Source organism: Diaphorina citri, unplaced genomic scaffold (genome assembly GCF_000475195.1).
Source record: "Diaphorina citri unplaced genomic scaffold, Diaci psyllid genome assembly version 1.1 scaffold247, whole genome shotgun sequence".
In the NCBI taxonomy this organism is placed as follows: Eukaryota; Metazoa; Arthropoda; class Insecta; order Hemiptera; family Psyllidae; genus Diaphorina; species Diaphorina citri.
In genome coordinates, this window is record NW_007377684.1 from 155,059 (window position 1) to 182,276 (window position 27,218).

At 37.5% G+C, this 27,218-nt stretch overlaps 3 protein-coding genes and 1 long non-coding RNA gene across 7 annotated transcripts; 3 read left to right on the forward strand and 1 right to left on the reverse strand.

Moving 5' to 3' along the window:
• On the forward strand, positions 1 to 18,863 carry LOC103506579 (UPF0518 protein GF15501). The gene is made up of 14 exons (XM_026821608.1): positions 1 to 110; positions 1,447 to 1,618; positions 2,240 to 2,403; positions 3,572 to 3,835; positions 4,166 to 4,316; positions 4,755 to 5,000; positions 5,397 to 5,438; positions 6,827 to 6,994; positions 10,267 to 10,509; positions 11,125 to 11,389; positions 12,212 to 12,272; positions 15,121 to 15,246; positions 17,140 to 17,421; positions 18,280 to 18,863. The coding sequence occupies exons 2-14, from the start codon at positions 1,463 to 1,465 to the stop codon at positions 18,425 to 18,427; spliced, it is 2,316 nt and encodes a 771-aa protein (XP_026677409.1). The 5' UTR covers positions 1 to 110; positions 1,447 to 1,462; the 3' UTR covers positions 18,428 to 18,863.
• Positions 9,685 to 26,724, forward strand: LOC103506580 (zinc finger matrin-type protein 2-like). 4 transcript variants are annotated; one of them, XM_026821611.1, is made up of 2 exons: positions 9,685 to 9,865; positions 26,436 to 26,724. In XM_026821611.1, exons 1-2 carry the CDS (start codon positions 9,848 to 9,850, stop codon positions 26,721 to 26,723), a joined length of 306 nt encoding a protein of 101 aa, XP_026677412.1. In that variant the 5' UTR covers positions 9,685 to 9,847; the 3' UTR covers position 26,724. The 4 variants fall into 4 exon arrangements, with proteins under 4 accessions (XP_026677412.1, XP_026677410.1, XP_026677411.1 ...); XM_026821609.1 differs by lacking the exons at positions 9,685 to 9,865; positions 26,436 to 26,724 and adding exons at positions 22,981 to 23,138; positions 23,887 to 25,272; XM_026821610.1 differs by lacking the exon at positions 9,685 to 9,865 and adding an exon at positions 22,983 to 23,138.
• LOC113466313 lies at positions 19,060 to 21,113 on the forward strand. Its single transcript, XR_003390751.1, has 3 exons — positions 19,060 to 19,713; positions 19,971 to 20,730; positions 20,930 to 21,113. It is a non-coding gene; the product is annotated as an uncharacterized LOC113466313 (long non-coding RNA).
• LOC103506573 (COP9 signalosome complex subunit 6) lies at positions 21,477 to 22,772 on the reverse strand. Its single transcript, XM_017442938.2, has one exon. It carries the CDS (start codon positions 22,534 to 22,536, stop codon positions 21,556 to 21,558), a length of 981 nt encoding a protein of 326 aa, XP_017298427.1. The 5' UTR covers positions 22,537 to 22,772; the 3' UTR covers positions 21,477 to 21,555.
• Positions 26,725 to 27,218: the final 494 nt, after the last annotated feature.

A 27,218-nucleotide genomic window follows, 5' to 3' on the forward strand; every position in this document is an offset into this window, starting at 1 on the left:
GTTTTCATGTATTGTTGGTGACTAATGTTATTCATTATTGAAATTTCTTATTCTATAAAACATCTCTCATCTTCATAAACAGAGGATTTTCAACATAGGAAAGTAAGATGGTTGGTGATTAATGTTATTCATTATTGAAATTTCTTATTCTATAAAACATCTCTCATCTTCATAAACAGAGGATTTTCAACATAGGAAAGTAAGATGAAAAATCTTATGATTGCTTGATAAGAAACGCCGTTTGGAACGCTATGCATGAACTAGGAATACCCAAGAAACTAGTAAGATTGGTAATGTTCTAAATCAATTCATCCCAAACACAACACAGCTCTTGGCACAAGTCCTACAAATGGAAGAACTGTAGGCACTTACTTAGGTCAGTCAGTATACACACATAGAATATTTTAATAAAAGCTTACCTTGGAATTAACATCCATGAACTGAATGTGAGTTATCCTGATGGAATGTTTATGTTAATCCATGTACATTTGCATGAACTTGGGTACACACTTTTCACTTTAATGGAGTCCGGCATTTTTCTCCATTCTGATTGGAGCATACAGCGAGGTCAGGAAACAAAACTAGCTCTGCACCAATCAGGTTGCTTGAAAATGTAAACAACATCCGGACCCCTAGGTGGTCCCTAAAAAAATAGGTACCCGTAAATCTTTTTTACTGACGTAACGGCATATGCGCCCGTACGCGATGACGTCACATCGACTAAAGACAACACTAGTGTATTGTGTTCGTGCGCATGCATCTTTGCGCATTTCTTATTTTGTGACGTCTCTTTGAAACTTTTCATTAGAACGGCAAATAAAATTTGAATTTTCGACCTTTTATAGGTAGTTGGTTTCTCTGATTTTGGACTTTAGATTTAAATTCACATCTTTTTACGTAGGAATCTAACTTTTATTCATAATGTTTACTCAAATGCCACCTAGTTTCATATGTACTTAACATAGATAGTCTCAGTAATTTTTAACTTTCCATGTTGTGACGTACCAAAATTGAGGGAGGTACAACTAGCTTTATGAATGCACTGTATAAAATAAAAATGGTAACCTATAAGTCTATAAGAGTACACCAGCATCTATGCAAGTTACCTAATACCTAGGGTCCGCAGTTCGATACCCCAGCTCAATAGTAGTTACAAGCTTACAAGATAACAATGCATAAACCCCGAGAGATAGAGAATATGAAGATCTAGAGAATATGAAGATCTGTTTAAATCACAAAATCACCTATAGGCAAAGAAAGTAAAACGAGACTCTGCATTAATGCCTAGGGCAGATTCTACCAACCAATCTTTTGGTTCTTTCCTCCTGGGTATTAAGTACTTGAGTTGAAAAGGATAGATGGGCTGAGAGCCTGCTGTGCCTGAGTAGTGAGTAGGTAGGTATGTCATATTGGTACCTAACCTACGTAAGAAGGAAAAGTAAGATGCTCAGACCTTATCAAAATGAGTTGGTTAAAAAATGGAACTCTGAACTCTAGTACTTTCAATTCTGGGCCAAGGAGTTCCCTAGCCTGCAAAGAATACCATGATCCTGTAGCCTGCTATGAAAGTTTCAAGAAACATTGGCAACAAGTGATTGAAGTGTTTCTGAAGTTCAAAGTGAGTTTACTTTACAATCTTTTTGGCATTGTGATAAAACTGCAATGTGACCAGTTATCGAGACATACATAACTCAGATGTGTTTCTTAAGTAATCAACTAATCATCATCTTCTTTTTCACCTTTTCATGTGTACAGATGGATTGGCCTTTCTTGTCAGCCTTTCTATCAGCCCTAATTACTTAGGGTGATTTAGCAAGGGAAATTCAGGCTGGTATACTCCCTGTTTATGTGACCAGTTACCTAGACATACATGACTCAGATGTGTTTCTTGAGTAATCAACTAACCATAGACATGAATATTAGTTGGTAGCATGACCCTTAAAATTAGGTAAAACCCAATTTAAAGGCACATTTTACTGATGTACCTTGTACCCTTGTTACAGAACATGATATCATAGACCTATGATTAATAATTGGTGTTTGTTGGTGATTAATGATAGTGTTCGGTGTTAATTGGCTAATTAAAAGTTTAACTTTCATTTTATTGAGCTTTTAGCCCAAGTTTGTGGCCAGCTCACCAAAGTGATGTCATACTTCTGTAATCTTTAGAGATATGGTTGGTCTAGAAATAACAATAGCTGCTTCCTTATCTTAATATATTGAATATTATTTGTTCCAGGATGACAAATGTGATATCAAACAAGAAGATGTTGTGATTATAGTCAATCATCTGGATCAAATTATTGCTCTTCTTATAAATTTTGCCGATAAACAATGCTTGGAGTATTTGTTAAAGGAAAAAATTCTGGATCAATTATGTCATTTGAGCTTGAATTGTGATAAGTAAGTTTTTGTTACTTGGTATTCGTAGTATTGTGTCTCTTCTTGCCCATCTGATGAGAGGCATACTACGGGATGGGCATGCTATGACACAGACCACAAGCGTCCAATGTAGCAGTTGTTTCATCGCTACAAAATAAAAACGGCGGTGAAACACTCACTCATCTTTAAAAATAAAAAATAAATAAAAATGAAAAAATAAATAGTAGTTAAGGAAATAGATGTGTGACCTGTTTAGCATTCCCTATTCAGTATGTACAATGTCATTTGTTGCTCGGTCAGCTTGATTGAGTACCTAGTTGTCTAATTTATTATTGAATCTGTTGATTGGAATGGATAGGTAGTTTTTTTTTCTGTTAGGCGCTTTAACACTATTGTGTCGTTCGCACCGACCCCTGTTTGTGACTAGATCATAGTGTAGATGCCAATGGCCTTCATGTACATTAGTGTTGAATCAATATTGGCAGGGTTGTTGTCAAGGGCTGGTGGTGAGGGGAGGGAGGAGTGTGATTGGAGGTGAGTGGGGCAATTGAAAATATGGTCCACGGTTAGGGTATCACCACACCCGCAGGTGGGTCGAGGGTCTCTTGAATAAGTGGTCATGAGTTAAATGGGTGTGACCAATTCTTAAGCGAGTTATGACTACCTCCTTGTAAGATAGGTAGTTTGATTGAGTACCTAGTTGTCTAATTTATTATTGAATCTGTTGATTGGAATGGATAGGTAGTTTGATTGAGTACCTAGTTGTCTAATTTATTATTGAATCTGTTGATTGGAATGGATAGGTAGCTTGATTGAGTACCTAGTTGTCTAATTTATTATTGAATCTGTTGATTGGAATGGATAGGTAGCTTGATTGAGCACCTAGTTGTCTAATTTATTATTGAATCTGTTGATTGGAATGGATAGGTAGTTTGATTGAGTACCTAGTTGTCTAATTTATTATTGAATCTGTTGATTGGAATGGATAGGTAGCTTGATTGAGTACCTACTTAGTTGTCTAATTTATTATTGAATCTGTTGATTGGAATGGATAGGTAGTTTGATTGAGTACCTAGTTGTCTAATTTATTATTGAATCTGTTGATTGGAATGGATAGGTAGAGCAATCTCCTCAACTAGTCTGTTGTTTATTTTTTTCATTTATTATTTTATTTTTTTCATTCCCACAGAAATGGAAGTGACCTTCGAGTAAAACAACTCAGGATCTACAAAGTTCTAGTGAGCAAATTTCAGACATGTATTTTGAACAGTGAAAGCTTCCTGTCCCCACTGACCAAGTTACTTGTGAGCTGTCATGAGAATGTGTTTTCATTGGACGTTGAGAAAATTCTAGTGTCACTGCTTCATCAACTGTGCATCACCTTGTTTCAACAAAATGAACTCCTTGAATTTTTCTTTCCACTGCAACATGAAAAACAAAACACATCTGAAAGGTAAGATGCTTTACTTGGTAGACCTGTGGATATGACAGTTTCTTTATGAGTGAAATTGTCACTTCTTTCCCTTAAAATTCATCAACACAGTTGTCTAAGAAGTAGCTATTTTTTGTGCTTGCAAACCTGTTTTATTGTTGTTTTTCACTGTGTTTCAGATTTGTTATCCTCTCATTGCTTGTATCTTACATTCACTCTGTGGATATGACAGTTTCTTTATGAGTAAAATTGTCACTTCTTTCCCTAAAATTTATCAACACAGTTGTCTAAGAAGTAGCCATTTTTTGTGCTTGCAAACCTGTTTTATTGTTGTTTTTCACTGTGTTTCAGATTTGTTATCCTCTCATTGCTTGTATCTTACATTCACCGAGAAGAAGAATTGGGACGTCAAGCCAGAGATGCATTGCTCTTGTGTTTAGCACTCTCCAAAGACAATATTCATGTTGCTCAATTTATAATTCAAGACTCAGACCTTTGTCCTGTAAGTTGTTCTTCATAATTAGATCTTTAGATAAATTTGTAAGGTACCTACTTACCTACTATAAACTAGGTTTTATACTTAACACCTGAGCTGAAGAACATTGAACTCATCAGTTTCCAACAAATCACTAAACTTAAGCAACATTGTCCATTGCTGTCCAGGGTGACCATCTAGTACTTTTGAAAATCATCCAAAAATTAGCTCTTATCAACCTCCTCATTTGTATATAAATCATTTCCCCCTCAGGTATTGGCCACAGGGCTAAGTGGTCTGTACTCATCACTTCCAAGGAAACTTGACATTGACTCTGAAGAGTGGCACCGATTCTCTCACGAAGATGTCAACAACATACCTGAGCTATCTAGTACTTTTGAAAATCATCCAAAAATTAGCTCTTATCAACCTCCTCATTTGTATATAAATCATTTCCCCCCTCAGGTATTGGCCACAGGGCTAAGTGGTCTCTACTCATCACTTCCAAGGAAACTTGACATTGACTCTGAAGAGTGGCACCGATTCTCTCACGAAGATGTCAACAACATACCTGAGCTATCGGCGTTCATGTTGTCCCTGGACTTTTGTAATGTAGTGATTCAAAAGTCACACGAGTCTGTACAGAATGAATTGTTGGAGCTGCTGTATAAGGGCTTTCTCAAACCTGTGCTGGGACCGGCTCTTATGCAGGTAAGAAAAAAGTCAAACACCATGTTTTTTTTTTTTAATAGGAGTAGAAAGCTGCAAGAGAGTGTGGTGAAAAGAGCATTGTCACTAAAAAAAAAAAAAATGGACCTTTGTCATGTTCCTCAATTTGCTAGCTAGCAATATGGGTAGAACCAAATTAAAGACCACTTCTGTTGGTTTCAGCCAAAAATCTAGAGGTGAAAGTTGCATGAGCTTAGCAAGGCAATTAAGGAGGTGTATGGGACTTTGCAAAGTGTACATTTATTCGTCTTTGATAAGTCAATTTATTACTTACTTACTTAATAAAAGATTAGGAAAGAAATGGACTGTTTTTCTTAATTTGAAATGGGTTTTTCTTGCATTTGAATCATACATTGCTCGTGTTATTTTCGTGTTCAGGAGAATGACTGGCATCAGGGTGCCCATGGTGATGCAAAGTGGGTCAGTATGTTTTTGATATAACATGCATGAGTCTACTGTCCTCTAGCCATAGTTTGTATTTTGTCCTCTTTGGTTTCTCTACCCTTGTTTTGTTCTGCCTGTTTATCATTGATCCCTCTGAATTTGAATATTTTTTCCATCTGTTTTATTGAATTGTTTGCCAGAAGGATGTGTATTTTAGAGTAGACCTTACTTTCCTTTATGCCTGGAGTGCCTGGTCTTTACTAATATGTAATTAACTATTTATTTGATTTGTATTTTGCAGTTTAAGTAATTTATAGGATAGTAATATTGGATTTTTTTTCAAGGCCCAGCTATAAGCCCTTTTGCATAAAACAGTGTTTTTTTTTTTTTTTTTTAGAGTAGATCTTACTTTCCTTTATGCCTGGATTGCCTGGTCTTTACTAATATGTAATTAACTATTTATTTGATTTGTATTTTGCAGTTTAAGTAATTCATAGGATAGTAATATTGGATTTTTTTTCAAGGCCGAGCTATAAGTGCATAAAACAGTGTTTTTGAATGGACAATTTTAGCCTTCAATTTTAATGCTTTGCTCTTATAGGATTCTTATATTAACCAGTCCTGTTTGAAATTTGTATTGCTACCGTAGTCTCGTAGTCATAGTATGTTATTTCACCATTTGATTATTTAACGACTTGTATGTTTTATTTTCCTTTGGTCTTCTTTCCAAGAAGGCAAAGAAAAAGAATCTTGCTTTCCAAGACTCCTCGTACAGGAAGCACGGTTAGCGCAGTGGTAACAAGCTCGCTTTCCATGCAGAAGGTCCCGGGTTCGATTCCCACCATCGACGAAAATTTGTGCTCGTATTTGAACGGGTTACTTTCTGGTGTTCTCTTGTTGACCCAGCAGGTCAGCACCTTAATGGGAGGTATTGTGCCCCATCTGATCAGAGACATATTACGGGATGGGCATGCTACGACACAGACCACACGAGTCTAATATAGCATTTGTTTCATGGCTACGAAATAAAAACGGCGGCGAAACTCTTTTTTTTTCTCTCATTTCAAATAAAGTTTTCTATACCTTTCTTTTCCGAAACTCTCTATTCTCATCAATTTTTTCCCCCCGTCATCTTATAGACAACAGACGATGAGTTGATAGTGGCCACAGCTTACTTAGAACTGTTCGTTCGCTCAGTATCCCATCCTGGCGTGTAGTATTGTGCCCCATCTGATCAGAGGCATATTACGGGATGGGCATGCTACGACACAGACCACACGAGTCTAATGTAGCATTTGTTTCATGGCTACGAAATAAAAACGGCGGCGAAACTCTTTTTTTTTCTCATTTCAAACAAAGTTTTCTATACCTTTCTTTTCCGAAACTCTCTATTCTCATCAATTTTTCCCCCTGTCATCTTATAGACAACAGACGATGAGTTGATAGTGGCCACAGCTTACTTAGAACTGTTCGTTCGCTCAGTATCCCATCCTGGCGTGTTGCATTCATTCATCAAGTTCATACTGACAGCAGCGTATGAGAACAAGCGCGTCATTGACAGTCTCATTCAGAGGATAAATTCATCATACAGGGTAAGGAATAATAAATCTATCTATCTTCCACATAATAATTTTATTGTGATGTGCAAAAAGAAATTTAAATAAATAAAATTTAATTTTCTAATTACAAATCTATGTAGGTAGTGGTTCAAACTGTTGAACTCAGTTGAAAAAAAAGGCCGTACGGAGTCTCCTAAATACTGATATTGGGTTTACAATGCCTGAAAATCAAAATTTAATGAGCAAATTCTCCTCTTATGTGTTGAATATATTTGCCAAATTTGATCAAAATCGGATAAATTGTAATTTATTATTGAATTAACAGGTGCTTCCCAAGTTGAAAAAAGTCTCTACTCTTCTCAATACTGAGTATTACTGAGTATCTTTTTCCCTAGAATAGAATAGAATATATAATGATTCCCCTCCATAAGAAAAGTGACCCCACTGACTGTAACAACTACAGAGGCATTGCACTTCTCAACGTCTGCTACAAAATTTTATCACTCATCATTCTGAAACGGATCGAAGTATACACAAATGGACAGATAGGCGAATATCAGGCCGGGTTCGCACATTGTTCGCGGTATTTGCAGATTGTTCGCGGTATTCGCACTTCGCGATATCCACGGTTCGTACGCGATTTGAGCTGTTTGTTTTGGTGAGATTAAGGGTTGAAAATTTCGCCAGTGGCGCGGTTTACGTGTAGTAAATGACTTGTGGTCTCAAAGCCCCCAGATCAGAGATAAAGGGTTCAAAGAAATTAATTATTTGATTTGATTTCCTCAGTTCGCTCAAGCAGAGACTGGAGACTCAGCTGCGGACGGAAAGACATCTGGACAAGTTGACGCGCGAGGCAGAGAAGTGTCTCCTCGAACGAGAAGACCGGCTGAGTGCACCTGCCCGCGTGAGCTCCGGTAGTCAGAGTCTGGGCAGTATCGGGGGTGCACCCACTCCTAGTGCGTTCGAACGGTTCGATAACAAGCGGAAAAGTTTCTCGGATACGATCGGAGGATTTTTCAAGCGGAGTAGCAAGGATTCCGGTAGTCAGAGTCTCGGCAGTATCGGGGGTGCATCCACTCCTAGTGCGTTCGAACGGTTCGATAACAAGCGGAAAAGTTTCTCGGATACGATCGGAGGATTTTTCAAGCGGAGTAGCAAGGAGCCACAGCTAGAGTCCTGCTCTCAAGGATACAGGTGAGCTGTGAACAAATAATAATAATAGTGCTTATTTCTACTGCTCGCATAGGACTGAAAAATCCCTTTACTCCAGCAGTAGGCTACCACTATTATTGTGGCCAAATTCTCAAATTATATTGAGGATAAAATTCCATACCTCGGCTCAACCAAGATAACTAATCTGGCTAGAGTTCTAGGTTTAAAATAATCGAGTTTCATTTTGGTTTTTTATATGTTTAACGTGTGGATATGCTATTACAAATGTGTGATCTGTAAAGAGAGTGAGTAGGTAAAGATGTGTTTTCGTTCGGGAAACTGACCAATGGAAAATTGACCACTGCTTCAATGGAATCCCTTTACTCCAGCAGTAGGCTACCACTATTATTGTGGCCAAATTCTCAAATTATATTGAGGATAAAATTCCATACCTCGGCTGGGATTGAACCCACGCCCTCCCGTTTACCAGGCGAGCGCCTTGACCACTACACCACTTAAGGCAGGTAATTGTGTTCTAGGAACAAATGAGTTCTAGGTTTAAAATAGTCGGGTTTTGTTTTAGTTTGTTTATCTGTTAAACGTGTGGATATGCTATTACAAACGTGTGATCTGTAAAGAGAGTGAGTAGGTAAAGATGTGTTTTCGTTCGGGAAACTGACCAATGGAAAATTGACCACTGCTTCAATGGAAAGTGAATGGATTTCCATTGAAGTAGTACTGTAGTAGTCAATTTTCCAGTGGTCAGTTTCCATAAAGGAAAATACACCTTGAGCAAGTTATCTTTGTTATCTTATCTCCCTGTTGAGTTGAATCTACATATAGGGAGTTGAAGAGTGAGTTTCATGTTTTAGGATCTGACTCATTGATTGAGGTGTCCACTGAAATCACTCATTCTTTATACATCTTTGATTGTTTTTTAAGAGGTTTGACAGAAGGAACTGTAACTGCTAAGGTCTTATCGTCCCGAAATCGAAGAGAGAAGGAAGACAGGATAGGCGTACTCATCCTGGGCTCCTTGGAGGATTTTTATTTTTGAAATAACTTCAAAATGATTCTTTCTTTTTTTTACCTTTGCATCTAGCAGTGTGGAAAGTATACTAAAAACAGTTTTGCTGACCTTTTTCCAGGTATATCAACCGCTCTGGTTTGGACTCATCTAAGAAGAGCAGACGTGCTGTGTTATGTGCAATACTCTTGACTGAGTGATCTAGCAGTCTAGCACAGCAGTGGCAGTTCCGGTTCACTTCTCAAGTTCAGATTTTCAGAAATCAGAACGTTTTGATCAGACTTTCAACTTTAGCACTTCAGCTATCAGCAGACGAGAGACGAGTTCAACCAAAGACCAAACGTTCTTGACGTTTCTTCTTCAACTTCCAACTTCTAACTTCTTCACTTCGCATTCGCACTTTTGCTTTTGCAATTTTGCAGTGTTGCCGCTGTTGCCATTAGTAGTGTTGCCGGATGATAGATTTTCTTCGTAGGGATTTTTTAGCAAAGGGATTTTTAAGAGGGAAATTTCATCTGGCAACACTGCACCCACTGTGATTTTGGATTTTGATTTTGATTTATTTTGGTTTTGGTATTTGGTTTGATAAATCAAAACTTAATTTTATTTTTTAAATAACTACCTAACTTCTTATCTTTCCAGTCTGAAATCTGAAATACTGAAATGCTGTAATTTCTTTCTGGGAACTTGAACAGGAATCCGTTAGAATGGCAGAAAAACTACATGTAAGTCCACTGGTCGCTGCGGAAAAAAGGTTTTTCCCTCATGATAGATTCTTACAAATTATACCAAAAATTATACTAAAAAAAATCTAAAAAAGTCTGATACTAAAAATACCCAGGACAGACAAGAATGGAGAAGGCTGGTGGGGGAGGTCAAGGACCCTCACGGTCTGTGAAGACCCTGGAGTGGAGTGGTATACCTTGTTCTTCCTGCCCGAATGAGACTAAAAAACTAAAAAGTCCCTTTACTCCCACAGTCTAAACAAGGTCTTATATTTCATAGGTAGAGTTTACAAATATAGTGTACTCACACTTTCCCTATGCTATGTTAAGGCGGTCTCTTCTTGATCCTTTATGTGCCGCGTCCATACACTTTCCCTAATTCTTGTCTTGTTCATTTTCAGCTGAGTCTCGTCACACTCTCGCTGATCGACACCCTGGTGGATTCCAACTGCGAGGACGTTCTTCTGGAGCTGGTTCTCAAGCCTCTCATCCCTTGCTCTCACATCATGCTCTCTCAGCGGTCTCGTCTCACCTATGTGGATCCGTTTGCCAAGAGTGCGCACAAATTCCTCGCCCTCATCCCTCAACTTGGCAGAGAACCGCCGGAAAGCACGGCCTACTCCAACTATTACGATTATCTGCAGGTAATTTTTATGTCATATTTTTCTTTTCTTATTTTCATTGTGAAATGAAATAACTAATACTCTTCACTTGGGTTGGTAAGGTTTGCAGACAACAGAAATGTTTCGCCCACTGGACCATCATCAGTGTATAAGTAGGAGAATTAGAACAAAGAAAAATGTCCCTATTAACAATTGAAGACATTGTACACCTGATTACCTGAATAAACAAATTTTGAAAAAAATATAATAAACAAAATTATATCAATAAAGAGGTGCTCTATTAAACTGTTGGTATGATGGAACAACTTGTTCTAAGCTGACAGTCTAAAGTCTAAATCTATCATCATCCATTATATTTAGGTGGTGCTTGTGAACTTCTGGGTCATATGCACCATATGACAGTCTAAATAAAGCACTACTTCTTATTCTTATTTTGCAGGAGGCTCGCGTCAGAATCGAATCCTGCTACCGAGCTACCTCCTTCTGGACGTACCCTTACGATGGAGAATCTCCTCCACACTGTGACAGAAGAATGGATCTATCATCATCCATTATATTTAGGTGGTGCTTGTCAACTTCTGGGTCATATGCACCATATGACAGTCTAAATAAATCACTACTTATTCTTATTTGCAGGAGGCTCGCATCAGAATCGAATCCTGCTACCGAGCTACCTCCTTCTGGACGTACCCTTACGATGGAGAATCTCCTCCACACTGTGACAGAAGAATGGAGGGGGAGGCAGAGTTGACCAGTTTGCCGTCAGCAGATGATGGATCCAGTGGCTATGAGAGTTTCAAGAATTCGGACCGACATGAAGAAGAGGAGGAAAGCGAGGGGTCTCCTGGTGTCAAGCTGTCGACCACAGTGATTAATATGACCAATGTCACGCCTAGTATAGGTGAGATCATATTTTATTTGTGGTACTTGTTCAGGAGTCACTACAAACAGGAGCTTTCATAATTTGAGCAGTGACCAGTGTTATAATTATAATAGGGTTAGGTTAAACTCAAAAAGGAGCTTTCTTTTTCATTGTTGTGGCTTCTGACCATTATTATTGCCGCCCTTTCCAATATTTCTTACTACAATTAGCCTTGTAAAAAGGACCGGAAAGAAAATGAAAATGAGCAAGCACTATTCTCAGGCATGAGCAAAACACAACATCTTTGGGAAATTTCATCGTATTAAGCTTAATATTTCTTACTACAATCAGCCTTATAAAAAGGACCGGAAAGAAAATGAAAATGAGCAACCATTATTCTCAGGCATGAGCACAACACAACATCTTTGGGAAATTTCATTGTATTAAGCTGTTTCAAAGACATTCTTACAGACAAACATCAATTTTCGTTTATCTCTTTATAGGTAGTTACGTACTTGCTCAGTGATTGACATTCTTACAGACAAACATCAATTTTCGTTTATCTCTTTATAGGTAGTTACGTACTTGCTCAGTGATTCAATATTTCTTACTACAATTAGCCTTGTAAAAGGGACCGGAAAGAAAATGAAAATGAGCAAGCACTATTCTCAGGCATGAGCAAAACACAACATCTTTGGGAAATTTCATCGTATTAAGCTGTTTCAAAAGACATTCTTACAGACAAACATCAATTTTCGTTTATCTCTTTATAGGTAGTTACGTACTTGCTCAGTGATTGTCATTATTGCTATCATGGTTGGTGATTATTATTTAATCCAAATCAATGTCTAATGTTCTCAGGTCCGTTTCTCGACACCATGTTCTCCAAGCTGGAGACAATGCCGTCCCAAGACCTCTACACCAATCTCCTGGTGACTGGAATTGGTGATTTAGCAAGGGAAATTCAGGCTGGTATACTCCCTGTTTATGTGACCAGTTACCTAGACATACATGACTCAGATGTGTTTCTTCAAACCCAATCTAAAGGCACATTTTACTGATGTACCTTCTACCCTTGTTACAGAACATGATATCATAGACCTATGATTAATAATTGGTGTTTGTTGGTGATTAATGATAGTGTTCGGTGTTAATTGGCTAATTAATTAAAAGTTTAACTTTCATTTTATTGAGCTTTTAGCCCAAGTTTGCGGCCAGCTCACCAAAGTGATGTCATACTTCTGTAATCTTTAGAGATATGGTTGGTCTAGAAATAACAATAGCTGCTTCCTTATCTCCCATTTCTAATATATTGAATATTATTTGTTCCAGGATGACAAATGTGATATCAAACAAGAAGATGTTGTGATTATAGTGAATCATCTGGATCAAATTATTGCTCTTCTTATAAATTTTGCCGATAAACAATGCTTGGAGTATTTGTTAAAGGAAAAAATTCTGGATCAATTATGTCATTTGAGCTTGAATTGTGATAAGTAAGTTTTTGTTACTTGGTATTCGTAGTAGTTAATGAAATAGATGTGTGACCTGTTTAGCATTCCCTATTCAGTATGTACAATGCCATTTGTTGCTCGGTCAGCTTGATTGAGTACCTAGTTGTCTAATTTATTATTGAATCTGTTGTTGGAATGGATAGGTAGAGCAATCTCCTCAACTAGTCTGTTGTTTATTTATTTATTTTTTATTTTTTTTTTTTTTCATTTATTATTTTATTTTTTTTCATTCCCACAGAAATGGAAGTGTTAAAAGTTTAACTTTCATTTTATTGAGCTTTTAGCCCAAGTTTGCGGCCAGCTCACCAAAGTGATGTCATACTTCTGTAATCTTTAGAGATATGGTTGGTCTAGAAATAACAATAGCTGCTTCCTTATCTCCCATTTCTAATATATTGAATATTATTTGTTCCAGGATGACAAATGTGATATCAAACAAGAAGATGTTGTGATTATAGTGAATCATCTGGATCAAAGCTCCTCTTATGTGTTGAATATATTTGCCAAATTTGATCAAAATCGGATAAATTGTAATTATTGAATTAACAGGTGCTTCCCAAGTTGAAAAAACTCTCAACTCTTCTCAATACTGAGACTCTTTTTCCCTAGAATAGAATAGAATAGAATATACCTTGTTCTTCCTGCCCGAATGAGACTAAAAAACTAAAAAGTCCCTTTACTCCCACAGTCTAAACAAGGTCTTGTATATTTCATAGGTAGAGTTTACAAATATAGTGTACTCACACTTTCCCTATGTTATGTTAAGGCGGTCTCTTCTTGATCCTTTATGTGCCGCGTCCATACACTTTCCCTAATTCTTGTCTTGTTCATTCTCAGCTGAGTCTCGTCACACTCTCGCTGATCGACACCCTGGTGGATTCCAACTGCGAGGACGTTCTTCTGGAGCTGGTTCTCAAGCCTCTCATCCCTTGCTCTCACATCATGCTCTCTCAGCGGTCTCGTCTCACCTATGTGGATCCGTTTGCCAAGAGTGCGCACAAATTCCTCGCCCTCATCCCTCAACTTGGCAGAGAACCGCCGGAAAGCACGGCCTACTCCAACTATTACGATTATCTGCAGGTAATTTTTATGTCATATTTTTCTTTTCTTATTTTCATTGTGAAATGAAATAACTAATACTCTTCACTTGGGTTGGTAAGGTTTGCAGACAACAGAAATGTTTCGCCCACTGGACCATCATCAGTGTATAAGTAGGAGAATTAGAACAAAGAAAAATGTCCCTATTAACAATTGAAGACATTGTACACCTGATTAGCTGAATAAACAAAATTTGAAAAGATCATAATACACAAAATTATATCCATAAAGAGGTGCTCTATTAAACTGTTGGTATGATGGAACAACTTGTTCTAAGCTGACAGTCTAAATCTATCATCATCCATTATATTTAGGTGGTGCTTGTGAACTTCTGGGTCATATGCACCATATGACAGTCTAAATAAATCACTACTTATTCTTATTTGCAGGAGGCTCGCATCAGAATCGAATCCTGCTACCGAGCTACCTCCTTCTGGACGTACCCTTACGATGGAGAATCTCCTCCACACTGTGACAGAAGAATGGAGGGGGAGGCAGAGTTGACCAGTTTGCCGTCAGCAGATGATGGATCCAGTGGCTATGAGAGTTTCAAGAATTCGGACCGACATGAAGAAGAGGAGGAAAGCGAGGGGTCTCCTGGTGTCAAGCTGTCGACCACAGTGATTAATATGACCAATGTCACGCCTAGTATAGGTGAGATCATATTTTATTTGTGGTACTTGTTCAGGAGTCACTACAAACAGGAGCTTTCATAATTTGAGCAGTGACCAGTGTTATAATTATAAGAGGGTTAGGTTAAACTCAAAAAGGAGCTTTCTTTTTCATTGTTGTGGCTTCTGAATAATTACCATTATTATTGCCGCCCTTTCCAATATTTCTTACTACAATTAGCCTTGTAAAAGGGACCGGAAAGAAAATGAAAATGAGCAAGCACTATTCTCAGGCATGAGCAAAACACAACATCTTTGGGAAATTTCATCGTATTAAGCTGTTTCAAAAGACATTCTTACAGACAAACATCAATTTTCGTTTATCTCTTTATAGGTAGTTACGTACTTGCTCAGTGATTGTCATTATTGCTATCATGGTTGGTGATTATTATTTAATCCAAATCAATGTCTCATGTTCTCTCTCAGGTCCGTTTCTCGACACCATGTTCTCGAAGCTGGAGACAATGCCGTCCCAAGACCTCTACACCAATCTCCTGGTGACTGGAATCATCTCCCGTCTTGCCATCTACCCGCAGCCCCTCGTACACTCGTTTCTATTGGACCACTCCCTTGTGTTTCAGCCGAGCATTCGATCCCTCTTCCAAATTATCAGGTTGGTTTAATCTACCTAATTTTTAGACTTACTTTTTACTTTCTCTTAGTAATTATAATGCATATATGTTTATACTGTCAACATAGGATAGGACTGTAAATTCCTTTTCAAGTTTTAGACTTACTTTTTACTTTCTCTTAGTAATTATAATGCATATATGTTTATACTGTCAACATAGGATAGGACTGTAAATTCCTGTTTTAGACTTACTTTTTACTTTCTCTTAGTAATTATAATGCATATATGTTTATACTGTCAACATAGGATAGGACTGTAAATTCCTTTTACTTTCGCTGTCACTTTATCATGGACACTCGTCGCAAGAAGCATATCAAATTTCTGTAAATTTGGTACCCATAAACCCAATGAATACAGCACTAGTTCGACTTTGGTCTTTTACAAGGGCATAATTTGTTAACCGTCATTCCTAGAGACCTTATACGTGCAAACTCGTCGCAAGAAGCATATCAAATTTCTGTAAATTTGGTACCCATAACCCAATGAATACAGCACTAGTTCGACTTTGGTCTTTTACAAGGGCATAATTTGTTAACCGTCATTCCTAGAGACCTTATACGTGCACCAATCGATTTCTCGTGAAAAGTTACATAGGAAACACTCCTTGGTAGTCTTCAATACCCTAATGGGAACTCTTGTTTCCCAAAAGAAAAAAAAAAACATGTTGAATTGAAATATCCCGAGATATCACAGAGAGAGATCAGACAACCTTCCAACCTGAAATCAGAAGAGAGAATGAGCTCTGTCACAAAATCTAGGTATGAAGAAACCTCCCCTTCCACCAAAAATAAAGGGGAAATGTAGGGAGTTGAGGGGAGGTTTCTCCTACATTTTGACTGCTCATTTCCCCTCCAACTTCTAAAGTTAAGATCATCATCGATTGCTCTGTGGTTAGGTACGGTACATACGCGCTTGTTTGTGGTATTCGCAGATTGTTAGCGGTATTCGCGGTTTGTTCGTGGTATTCGCAAATTGTTCGCGGTATTCGCGGTTTGTTCGTGGTATTCGCACATTGTTCGCGGTATTCGCACATTGTTCGCGGTATTCGCACATTGTTCGCGGTATTGGCAGATTGTTCGCGGTATTCGCACATTGTTCGCGGTATTGGCAGATTGTCCGCGGTATTCGCAAATTGTTCGCGGTATTCGCAGATTGTTCGCGGTATTCGCACATTGTTCGTGGTATTCGCAAATTGTTCGCGGTATTTGCACATTGTTCGCGGTATTCGCAAATTGTTCGCGGTATTGGCAGATTGTTCGTGGTATTCACAAATTGTTCGCGGTATTTGCACATTGTTCGCGGTATTCGCGGTTTGTTCGTGGTATTCGCAAATTGTTCGCGGTATTTGCACATTATTCGCGGTATTCGCAAATTGTTCGCGGTATTGGCAGATTGTTCGCGGTATTTGCAGATTGTTCGCGGTATTCGCACATTGTTCGTGGTATTCGCAAATTGTTCGCGGTATTTGCACATTGTTCGCGGTTTGTTCGCGGTATTCGCAGATTGTTAGCGGTATTCGCGGTTTGTTCGTGGTATTCGCAAATTGTTCGCGGTATTCGCAGATTGTTCGCGGTATTCGCGGTTTGTTCGTGGTATTCGCAAATTGTTCGCGGTATTTGCACATTGTTCGCGGTATTCGCACATTGTTCGCGGTATTCGCACATTGTTCGCGGTATTTGCAGATTGTTCGCGGTATTCGCACTTCGCGATATCCACGGTTCGTACCCGATTTGAGCTGTTTGTTTTGGTGAGATTAAGGGTTGAAAATTTCGCCAGTGGTACGGTTTACGTGTAGTAAATGACTTGTGGTCTCAAAGCCCCCAGATCAGAGATAAAGGGTTCAAAGAAATTAATTATTTGATTTGATTTCCTCAGTTCGCTCAAGCAGAGACTGGAGACTCAGCTGCGGACGGAAAGACATCTGGACAAGTTGACGCGCGAGGCAGAGAAGTGTCTCCTCGAACGAGAAGACCGGCTGAGTGCACCTGCCCGCGTGAGCTCCGGTAGTCAGAGTCTCGGCAGTATCGGGGGTGCACCCACTCCTAGTGCGTTCGAACGGTTCGATAACAAGCGGAAAAGTTTCTCGGATACGATCGGAGGATTTTTCAAGCGGAGTAGCAAGGAGCCACAGCTAGAGTCCTGCTCTCAAGGATACAGGTGAGCTGTGAACAAATAATAATAATAGTGCTTATTTCTACTGCTCGCATAGGACTGAAAAATCCCTTTACTCCAGCAGTAGGCTACCACTATTATTGTGGCCAAATTCTCAAATTATATTGAGGATAAAATTCCATACCTCGGCTGGGATTGAACTCACGCCCTCCTGTTTACCAGTCGAGCGCCTTGACCACTACACCACTAAGGCAGGTAATTGTGTTCTAGGAACAAATGAGTTCTAGGTTTAAAATAGTCGGGTTTTGTTTTAGTTTGTTTATCTGTTAAACGTGTGGATATGCTATTACAAACGTGTGATCTGTAAAGAGAGTGAGTAGGTAAAGATGTGTTTTCGTTCGGGAAACTGACCAATGGAAAATTGACCACTGCTTCAATGGAAAGTGAATGGATTTCCATTGAAGCAGCAGTCAGTCAATTTTCCAGTGGTCAGTTTCCCTAAAGGAAAATACACCTTGAGCAAGTTATCTTTGTTATCTTATCTCCCTGTTGAGTTGAATCTACATACATAGGGAGTTGAAGAGTGAGTTTCATGTTTTAGGATCTGACTCATTGATTGAGGTGTCCACTTAAATCACTCATTCCTTATACATCTTTGATTGTTTTTTAAGAGGTTTGACAGAAGGAACTGTAACTGCTAAGGTCTTATCGTCCCGAAATCGAAGAGAGAAGGAAGACAGGATAGGAGAAAGCCGTATTACATCTAACTAACGTGGAAAGTATACTAAAAACAGTTTTGTTGATCTTTTTCCAGGTATATCAACCGCTCTGGTTTGGACTCATCTAAGAAGAGCAGACGTGCTGTGTTATGTGCAATACTCTTGACTGAGTGCCTTTTTCCAGGTATATCAACCGCTCTGGTTTGGACTCATCTAAGAAGATCAGACGTGCTGTGTTATGTGCAATACTCTTGACTGAGTGGCTCAAGGAACTAGCAGCCATCACTCAGGAGCATACAGTGTGTAGTTTAAGTCTGGACTTGACCTCTTGATGGCATCAAGCGTGGGACTATGAATCCCCTTGAAATCAAATCAGAGATGAGCATACAGTGAGTTTAAGTCTGGACTTGATGACATGAATTTCGGGACCCTTAAAATCAAATGAGACACACCATTGGCTGTTGAGTATACAGGGTGTCCCGCGAACGACTGTACAACGCATGAGGGTTCATGCAGGACCTAAAGGGCTACCAGAAAAACCTATTTGGACAGATCCGATTTTCAACAGGGGCGGAGATATTCAGGATTTTCTGTTTTTCGAAGATTTTCATACCTTGTCCTCTTAAAATGCCTTTATCTTTTGAACTAATAAAGATAACAAAATTTCCTATGAGATAGGTCTCACAAATTTGGAAACGCCTTCCCTCAAATACAACCAGAAGCTTGAGAAAAAGATTTTTTTGTATCTCTTTAAAAATTAGATACCACGTCAAGTAACATGATAATAAATAGAGTCCTCTTAAAATGCTTTTATCTTTTGAACTAATAAAGATAACAAAATTTCCTATGAGATAGGTCTCACAAATTTGGAAACGCCTTCTCTCAAATACAACCAGAAGCTTGAGAAAAAGATTTTTTTGTATCTCTTTAAAAATTAGATACCACGTCAAGTAACATGATAATAAATAGAAAGGCTTAAAAACGCATTTAGTTAAACTTCAGTTTAATTTTTGTTTTAGCCAATGTGTGTGTCCAAAATAACGTCACACTTCTTGCGTGGTTTTTAGTGGTTCATAATACATATAAATTATTTTTTATTGTCAATTTTTCAAGTACCTATTCAACTTCTTGATCAGCCATTTGAAAAAAAAAGCCCCAATTCTGCCAGGTAAGGTCGGCGATACCACGTTACAATAAACAGTGTGGCCCAAATATTGACTGTGGTGGATTTTTCTCTGGTTGCTATAAATTACGAACGATTTTTATTGTGCAGTAAGATGGTAAGAAGAAAAAAAAAATCATATGATGTTTGTACCAGGATCTTTATACGTATATATCAATTATTATTTTAATTTATTCATTATTTTTCATTAATGTAGGAGTTAGGAATCTCGAATTTTTTAACTTGTTTTTTATTTATTTAAAGAATTACCAATAGGTTAAGAATTGATTTTGTTTTGTTTTCTCTACTAATCAGAATACTTTTTGCCATGAAAACATCCATTTATTTCCTTTGGTCACGTCATATTTTTATTCAAATAAAATTCAATGTGATTTCTTTCTGAAAATGAAAGCACCTCATCATGAATTTAGTGGGTATTACAAGTAGGTAAAGTAGGTACATATTTCATTTACAAAATCATTGTATCATCAAAAGGGGTGCTCCAAAAATAACAAAAACATTCTGAAAGATGATCAAGGGGGATCCACCGAAAATAATGAAAATATTATGGTTTTAGCCCACTGTAAGTTCTCCCCTCATCTTTTGAAGTCACAAATATATTTTTACTCTTTTTCTCTACCCTATTATACCTAACCATCCTAGAAGAAAACTATCAATTACCCTAAAGCCTCGTTTACATGGGTTGGAAGTAGGTACATATTTCATTTACAAAATCATTGTATCATCAATAGGGGTGCTCCAAAAATAACAAAAACATTCTGAAAGATGATCAAGGGGGATCCACCAAAAATAATGAAAATATTATGGTTTTAGCCCACTGTAAGTTCTCCCCTCATCTTTTGAAGTCACCAATTTATTTTTACTCTTTTTCTCTACCCTATTATACCTAACCATCCTAGAAGAAAACTATCAATTACCCTAAAGCCTCGTTTACATGGGTTGAATTACTTGCATGCAAGTGGCTTGCCAGCTAGTTACCCCTTTGCATTTGCATGCAAACCATTGGCACATTGCATTTACACAGGTCAAGTAACTTGAACAATGGTTGTGAACTCCTAGCTGCCTGTTTTCTTGACTTGGGTAAATGAAACTTAACTAATGCAAGTTCAACATGATTGTGTACACCCTGTAACTTTTGTTTGATCTTTAAAAATAAAACCATGTCAAAGTGTTTTCAGTTACACCCTGTAGACATATTTTAAGCCAATAATTTCATCCATTCAAAGGGAGGTGTGTACGCAATCATGTCTATCTGTATACTGAACTATTTTGCCATTTTATTTTACTTGGAATGAATTTATTTTTATTGTTTCTAAGAGGTTTATATGTATTTAAGGCTTAATTAAAATGTACATTATTTTATTTGGAACAAAATGCGTTTTTCTTTGATTTCCCAAGATTTCAACCCAAGTAGTTGTTTCACAGGTCAATTTCACAACTGCAAAATGAAAGGTAGAAGTAGAAAGTTTTGCCATTTTATTTTACTTGGAATGAATTTATTTTTATTGTTTCTAAGAGGTTTATATGTATTTAAGGCTAAATTAAAATGTACATTATTTTATTTGGAACAAAATGTGTTTTTCTTTGATTTCCCAAGATTTCAACCCAAGTAGTTGTTTCACAGGTCAATTTCACAACTGCAAAATGAAAGGTAGAAGTAGAAAGCATTTACCATGTGGGTAACCTCTGTAGCCTAGTTTTTTTACTGGTCTATGCCCTAGCCCACTGAGAAGATTTGTACAAAAAAAAAAAAAAAATGAAAACACAAAAATAGTTCAAGTAGGTAATTTTTGTTCATAATCAATGTGTTGGACATAACAGAAAATACAAATTAGAAGACATAAAAAAAATAATAATAAAATGAAAACACAAAAATAGTTCAAGTAGGTAATTTTTGTTCATAATCAATGTGTTGGACATAACAGAAAATACAAATTAGAAGACAAATGAATAAAAATACCTACCTATAACCTATGCAAAATTGCAGAGGTAGATGTAAGCGGTCAAACTTTCTTGACTTGGTGGGGCGGAGCGCTACCGCGCTCCTTAATGTAATAATCTGTACAGGGTTGGACAGTTAAGGCCAGGACCACAATCAAGTTTAGAATATACCTATGACTTATGAAAGTGGGTTTCTAAGATTAGAAGTATAAAATCCCTCTTAATTTTCTACCCAACATTTGTTTTGTAATAATCTGTACAGGGTTGGACAGTTAAGGCCAGGACCACAATCGAGTTTAGAATATACCTATGACTTATGAAAGTGGGTTTCTAAGATTAGAAGTATAAAATCCCTCTTAATTTTCTACCCAACATTTGTTTGTCGAATAAGACATTAAATTTATTTACAAACTGGTTCAAGTCATTACAACCCTTGGTAATGGTTCCCAAGTATGTGATAAGAGCTACATCATTACATTGAGTATAAAAATCTGTTTTAAAAGCTGGATTGTCCAGCACAGGTAGTCTATGCCTCAGAGCATTCAGTTCTCGGAGGATGTCATGATTCACAGGTAGGGTTCCACTTTCCACTTCTTTCAAATAATCAAGAAGAATTTTTATTCTCACATGCAACATTTTGATGGCATTATATTGAGCTGTTAGATGTTCGGCAACCAAGGAGCTTTCACCTGAATCATTGTTTGACATGCGGGCAACATGGTCTACTCCCATTCTCTCAGCTTCCTCAGTGATGATTGTGTATGGTAGTTCTATAAACAACATTGTGGCTTCACCACCCACAAGATCAATAATAGACTCATACACAGACACAGGAAGATTGGAATGAATGGGGTGGGGGTTCAACTTGAGAAATATTGGAGACTCATTGATTTCACAAATTTGCTTGTGAACTTTGATATCCAGTTCATTGACTGTATCTCCTGTAGTGTACCATCCTAGGAAATCTAAATCACAAAACACTTGCTTGAACTGTTCCTCCTTCAATGTGTAATAATCTCGGTTAATGATCATCTCATCTTCGATGATGTTGTACACAAGCTCAAATGAGTTTTTGATCTCAAGTTTACGGCCTACCTGTATTCCTATCAAAGCTCCAATGACTTGCACTGGTTTCCCTTCCTGAGCTCTTCTTCTCGTGTAATGCTCGGATATATTCATAATGACAAGAGGATGAAGAGATACATGGATACTACCAGTGACACCTTTGGCCATGACAGATTTACCTGCAGGAGTGTCATCCACATCCATCACTTCAGATGAGGTAGCAGTAGGTGCTGCTGCAGTATTAGTACTCATCCTGGGCTCCTTGGAGGATTTTTATTTTTGAAATAACTTCAAAATGATTCTTTCTTTTTTTTTACCTTTGCATCTAGCAGTCTAGCACAGCAGTGGCAGTTCCGGTTCACTTCTCAAGTTCAGAAATCAGAACGTTTTGATCAGACTTTCAACTTTAGCACTTCAGGCACTTCAGCTATCAGCATACGATAGACGTATAGACGAGTTCAACCAAAGACCAAACGTTCTTGACGTTTCTTGGTTTCTTCTTCAACTTCACTTCGCATTCGCACTTTTGCTTTTGCATTAAAATTTTGCAGTGTTGCCACTGTTGCCATTAGTAGTGTTGCCGGATGATAGATTTTCTTCGTAGGGATTTTTTTAGCAAAGGGATTTTTAAGAGGGAAATTTCATCTGGCAACACTGCACCCACTATGATTTTGATTTATTTTGGTTTTGGTATTTGGTTTGATAAATCAGAACTTAATTTTATTTTTTAAATAACTACCTACCTAACTTCTTATCTTTCCAGTCTGAATTTCTGAAATCTGAAATACTGAAATGCTGTAATTTCTTTCTGGGAACTTGAACAGGAATCCGTTAGAATGGCAGAAAAACTACATGTAAGTTTTTTACTCTTTTGGTTTAGTGACCTGTAGAACTCACAGAAATATACATACCTACGGTAGGTCCCAAATTTCAACTGTTTAGGAATTATATCTAAGGGGCACCTGCATAACCATTGAAGATTGAGCTATAGCCACATGTTGAATGCTCTAGTCCCCCTCATGCCTACCACTGACGCTCAATTCATCTGACGGACAATAGTCTCACGGACCTGGTTCTGTCAGAGAGTCTGTGTAAGTGGTAGAAAAATATAGACCTAGGTCTCAAGCTTTTTCTACCACACATGTTCCAACTGCCTGTGAGACCACAGTCTCTCATATGGTCCGTGTATGAGTGGTGGCCATTTAATTACTGAAGTTGAGCTATGTTGTGTTTGGTTAGTATTACCATCTGGGAAATTGTATGATACTGCCTTTTTCCAGCCTGACTCAGTTTAGGTGAGATTCATTGTGATTAGCAATATGACTACTTGGATTTTTGAGGATGATGGAAGGCAAGAAACCACCAATTTTTACTTTTTGTAAAATTTGAACTCGAAGAAAATTCTGTCAAGTGATTGCTGCTTCTGCATAATTACCAAATTTTGTCTTGCACATTGTGATTAGCATTATGGCAACTTGGATTTTTAAGGATGATAGGAGGCAAGAAACTACCAATTTTTACTTTTTGTAAAATTTGAACTCGAAGAAAATTCTGTCAAGTGATTGCTGCTTCTGCATAATTACCAAATTTTGTCTTGTACAGGTCCTCATGAAGAAGAAAACAGTGGAAAAAACAACTAGTAATATGGAATTGTAGTGTACTAGAAGTATTGATGTTTTAAAGTAACCTTTCAAAGTGTCAAGAAAACAGACTGTAAAATGATTCCTATGCTCTACAAAAGACAACTTGGTTTAATCAGTGACACTAACCTTAAACAAAAAGCATCAAATGTAAGATATAAAAAGCTGATACCAGAAATGTTGAGTCAAAGTTACATAACCAGCATGGATATGGAGCTATCATGTAACCGATACTTGTTATCTTCTACATCTGATGGGAAATTATACCTAGATGATATTGTCACCAATAATTGTCTAGATCATGAGTCACAACCACCAATATTTCAATCTCAATGCAGTATAGAAACAGTTAAATTTATGTGGGACTTTGAAACTTTCTCATCTAGTGGATGGGACAAAACATTGAGAATATTTGATGTAGAAAATTTAAAAGTCATAGCCTCTCATAAGTTTAATCACGAAATATCAAAACATGAATTGAACCAGAGAAAATGTCTGTGTTCAGTGACAGGAAAGAAATCCTGTCTTTTGTTTGATCTCAAGAGTCAAACTGTGGTCATGGAAATATTCCAACAAGATGCTCAAGTCACCAATCTACAGTGGAATGAACAGAATCCCAATTTATTATTGATAGCAAGTGAAAATGGCCTTTTTCTTTGGGATGTAAGAAAACCCAAAAAATATCTTGTAAAGTTCAAACATCCTGAAGAGGCAATCCTGAATCAATCATCTATCTTTGTTGGTTGTTTGTTTACAAAAGATTTTTCAAATGTAATTTCTTTTGGAACCAATGGAATATGCTTCTGGGACTTGCATGGAGAATTGAAGGCTGATTTGCACTATTACAGTGAAAGCCGTTTTACAAGATCCATACAAATGTGCTTGCCATCATATCCTTGTAAACCAGAGTTGGTATTTGTGCCTCATAAAAACAATGTCCTCATGGTCACATTACCACACCTAGAACCATTCCATTGTTACAAGGATTCTTTCAAAAATATTACTTGGATATATAACTTACCCAACAGTTATAATGTGATAACTGGATCTCACTGTAGTGAAACTATTATATGGAAACCAAAAGTCAAAGCAAAAAAGTGGATTTAATCAACCAAATATTTTTTTATATATTATTATTTTCAAATGAAAAAAATATGTTGAAATTCAAGATACCATAACTGAAGCAAAATAATTTGAGTTGTGCAGAATACTACATTGACAGTGCCTGATAGGTTCAAGAGACATAAGCTAGTATTGAAAACTAACTGAGATCAGATGTAACAAAATCAAGTACCTACTCATATCATTTGATATTTCAAATACCTCAAGAAAGAAACACACAAACAGATATGCAGGTGTGTACTGTACTTTCATTTACTAGGTAGTTACTACATGAATATTTTTCTTCTTCTATGTTTCTGCTATCAATCTGAACAAGTCAAACTATTAGAAGTAGGAAAAACACATTGTAGGTATGACATAGGCGTACTTAGACTTACATACAAAGTTTTTCTTGGTTTTCCTTGCTATCTGAAATATACATACTACTCTTACTTTTCATACAGAGTGTTTATAAAGTCCGGGGACCCCTGAATATTTTTAGAACGGCTAAAGATCAGAAGCTGAAATTGAGGGTAGTGTTTTATTTTTTAAAATACCATTTTTCAAAGTAGTTTCAAAATTTAGGTCGGAGCCAGGGTCGGTCCCAGGGGGCCCAACTTTGAAATCTTAAATTAGAACCCCCTACTTGTGATACATCATATCAAAGGTTTTAAAGAACGTAGTACTTTGGTACAAGATTGAGCTCGATCCGACAACCAGGGCCAGAGTTATGACCTATTCATTTTTTCATATTTCCATGTTCTTCTGCCAATAGGGGAAGCACCAAAAATTTGAAATTCATATCGTTTGGTGATTTGTGCTTCAAATAGGTCCACTAATGGGTCATTTTGAAATTCAGACCCAAAAATGAAATTTGGACTTTCACCCCTGATGGCTTCCGGGGGTGAAAATGGATGTTTCGAAATTTTAATTTTGGACCGAATTTCAATATGAATCATTAGTTGGATCTGTTTGAAGCACAAATCACCAATCGATATGAATTTTCCATTTTTGGTGCTTGTCCTATTGGCGGGAGAACATGGAAAAGTGCAAACTTGAATAAGCCATAACTCCGGCCCTGGTTGTCGGATTGAGCTCAATCTTGTACCAAAATACCAAGTTTTTTAAGACCTTTAACATCATGTATCACAAGTAGGGGGTTCTTATTTAAGATTTTAAAGTTGGGCCTCCTCGGACCGATCCTGGCTCCGGACGAAATTTGGCGACTACTTAAAAAAATAGTATTTGAAAAGATAAAACACTACCCTAAATTTCAGCTTCTCATCTTTAGCCGTTCAAAAAATATTCAGGGGTCTCCGGACTTTATAAACACTCTGTATAAACCCATGTATGACAAAGTGAAAACAACAATATTGGTAACCAATGTGTTTTCTTCTCTTTACCTTTCAGAAAGTAGAAGATCACAGGAAGAAGTGGGACAAAGATGAGTACGAACGGTTGGCGAGCGAGAGATTACAGAGTGAACTGGAAAAAGAGCTGAAGAGTGAAGAAAAGCTACCCCCAGTCAAGAGAGAACTTCTCAAGCAAAGAGATTATCGAGTTGATTTGGAATCGAAACTTGGCAAAAGTGTCGTCATTACAAAGAATACACCCACGTCTCAGAGTGGAGGTAATTATATTTTTTACCCACTGGGTTGTGATAGAATAGAATATACCTTGTTTATCCTGCCAGAATGAGACTGACATGTCCATTTACTTCCGCAGTCTAAATAAGGTCTTATATATTTCATAGGTAAAGTTTACAGATAAGTATATAAAACCTTGCTTAACTTTAAAAAAAGTAATACAGCATACATCCTTCAAAAGATTTGATAGAAGGAACTGTAAGTGAGGCCTTACTTACTGCCATGGCCAGTTATACCCAAGTCGGTACTTGGCCTCGTCCTCGTCGCATACCTGCCTTCATTTGATACGGTCGGTCACGTCTGTTGTTGTCAGGTAGAACTGAGGCCTTATCCACTCAAAATAAATTTGAAATTTTATTTTTGGACCGAGTTTCAATATGAATCATTGGTTGGATCTGTTTGAAGCACAAATCACCAATCGATATGAATTTTCCATTTTTGGTGCTTCTCCTATTGGCGGGAGAACATGGAAAAGTGCAAACTTGAATAAGCCATAACTCCGGCCCTGGTTGTCGGATTGAGCTCAATCTTGTACCGGCAAAAAAGT

Excerpts from the sequence above, each read along its gene's own strand:
- LOC103506579 (XM_026821608.1), top strand. The coding sequence starts at position 1,463 with ATGAGTTGGTTAAAAAATGGAACTCTGAACTCTAGTACTTTCAATTCT. Across the intron at positions 3,836-4,165 it reads AAACAAAACACATCTGAAAG|ATTTGTTATCCTCTCATTGC; the intron begins GTAAGATGCTTT and ends ACTGTGTTTCAG. Across the intron at positions 10,510-11,124 it reads ACTATTACGATTATCTGCAG|GAGGCTCGCATCAGAATCGA; the intron begins GTAATTTTTATG and ends TCTTATTTGCAG.
- LOC103506573 (XM_017442938.2), bottom strand. The coding sequence starts at position 22,536 with ATGAGTACTAATACTGCAGCAGCACCTACTGCTACCTCATCTGAAGTG.
- LOC103506580 (XM_026821609.1), top strand. The coding sequence starts at position 24,003 with ATGATTCCTATGCTCTACAAAAGACAACTTGGTTTAATCAGTGACACT.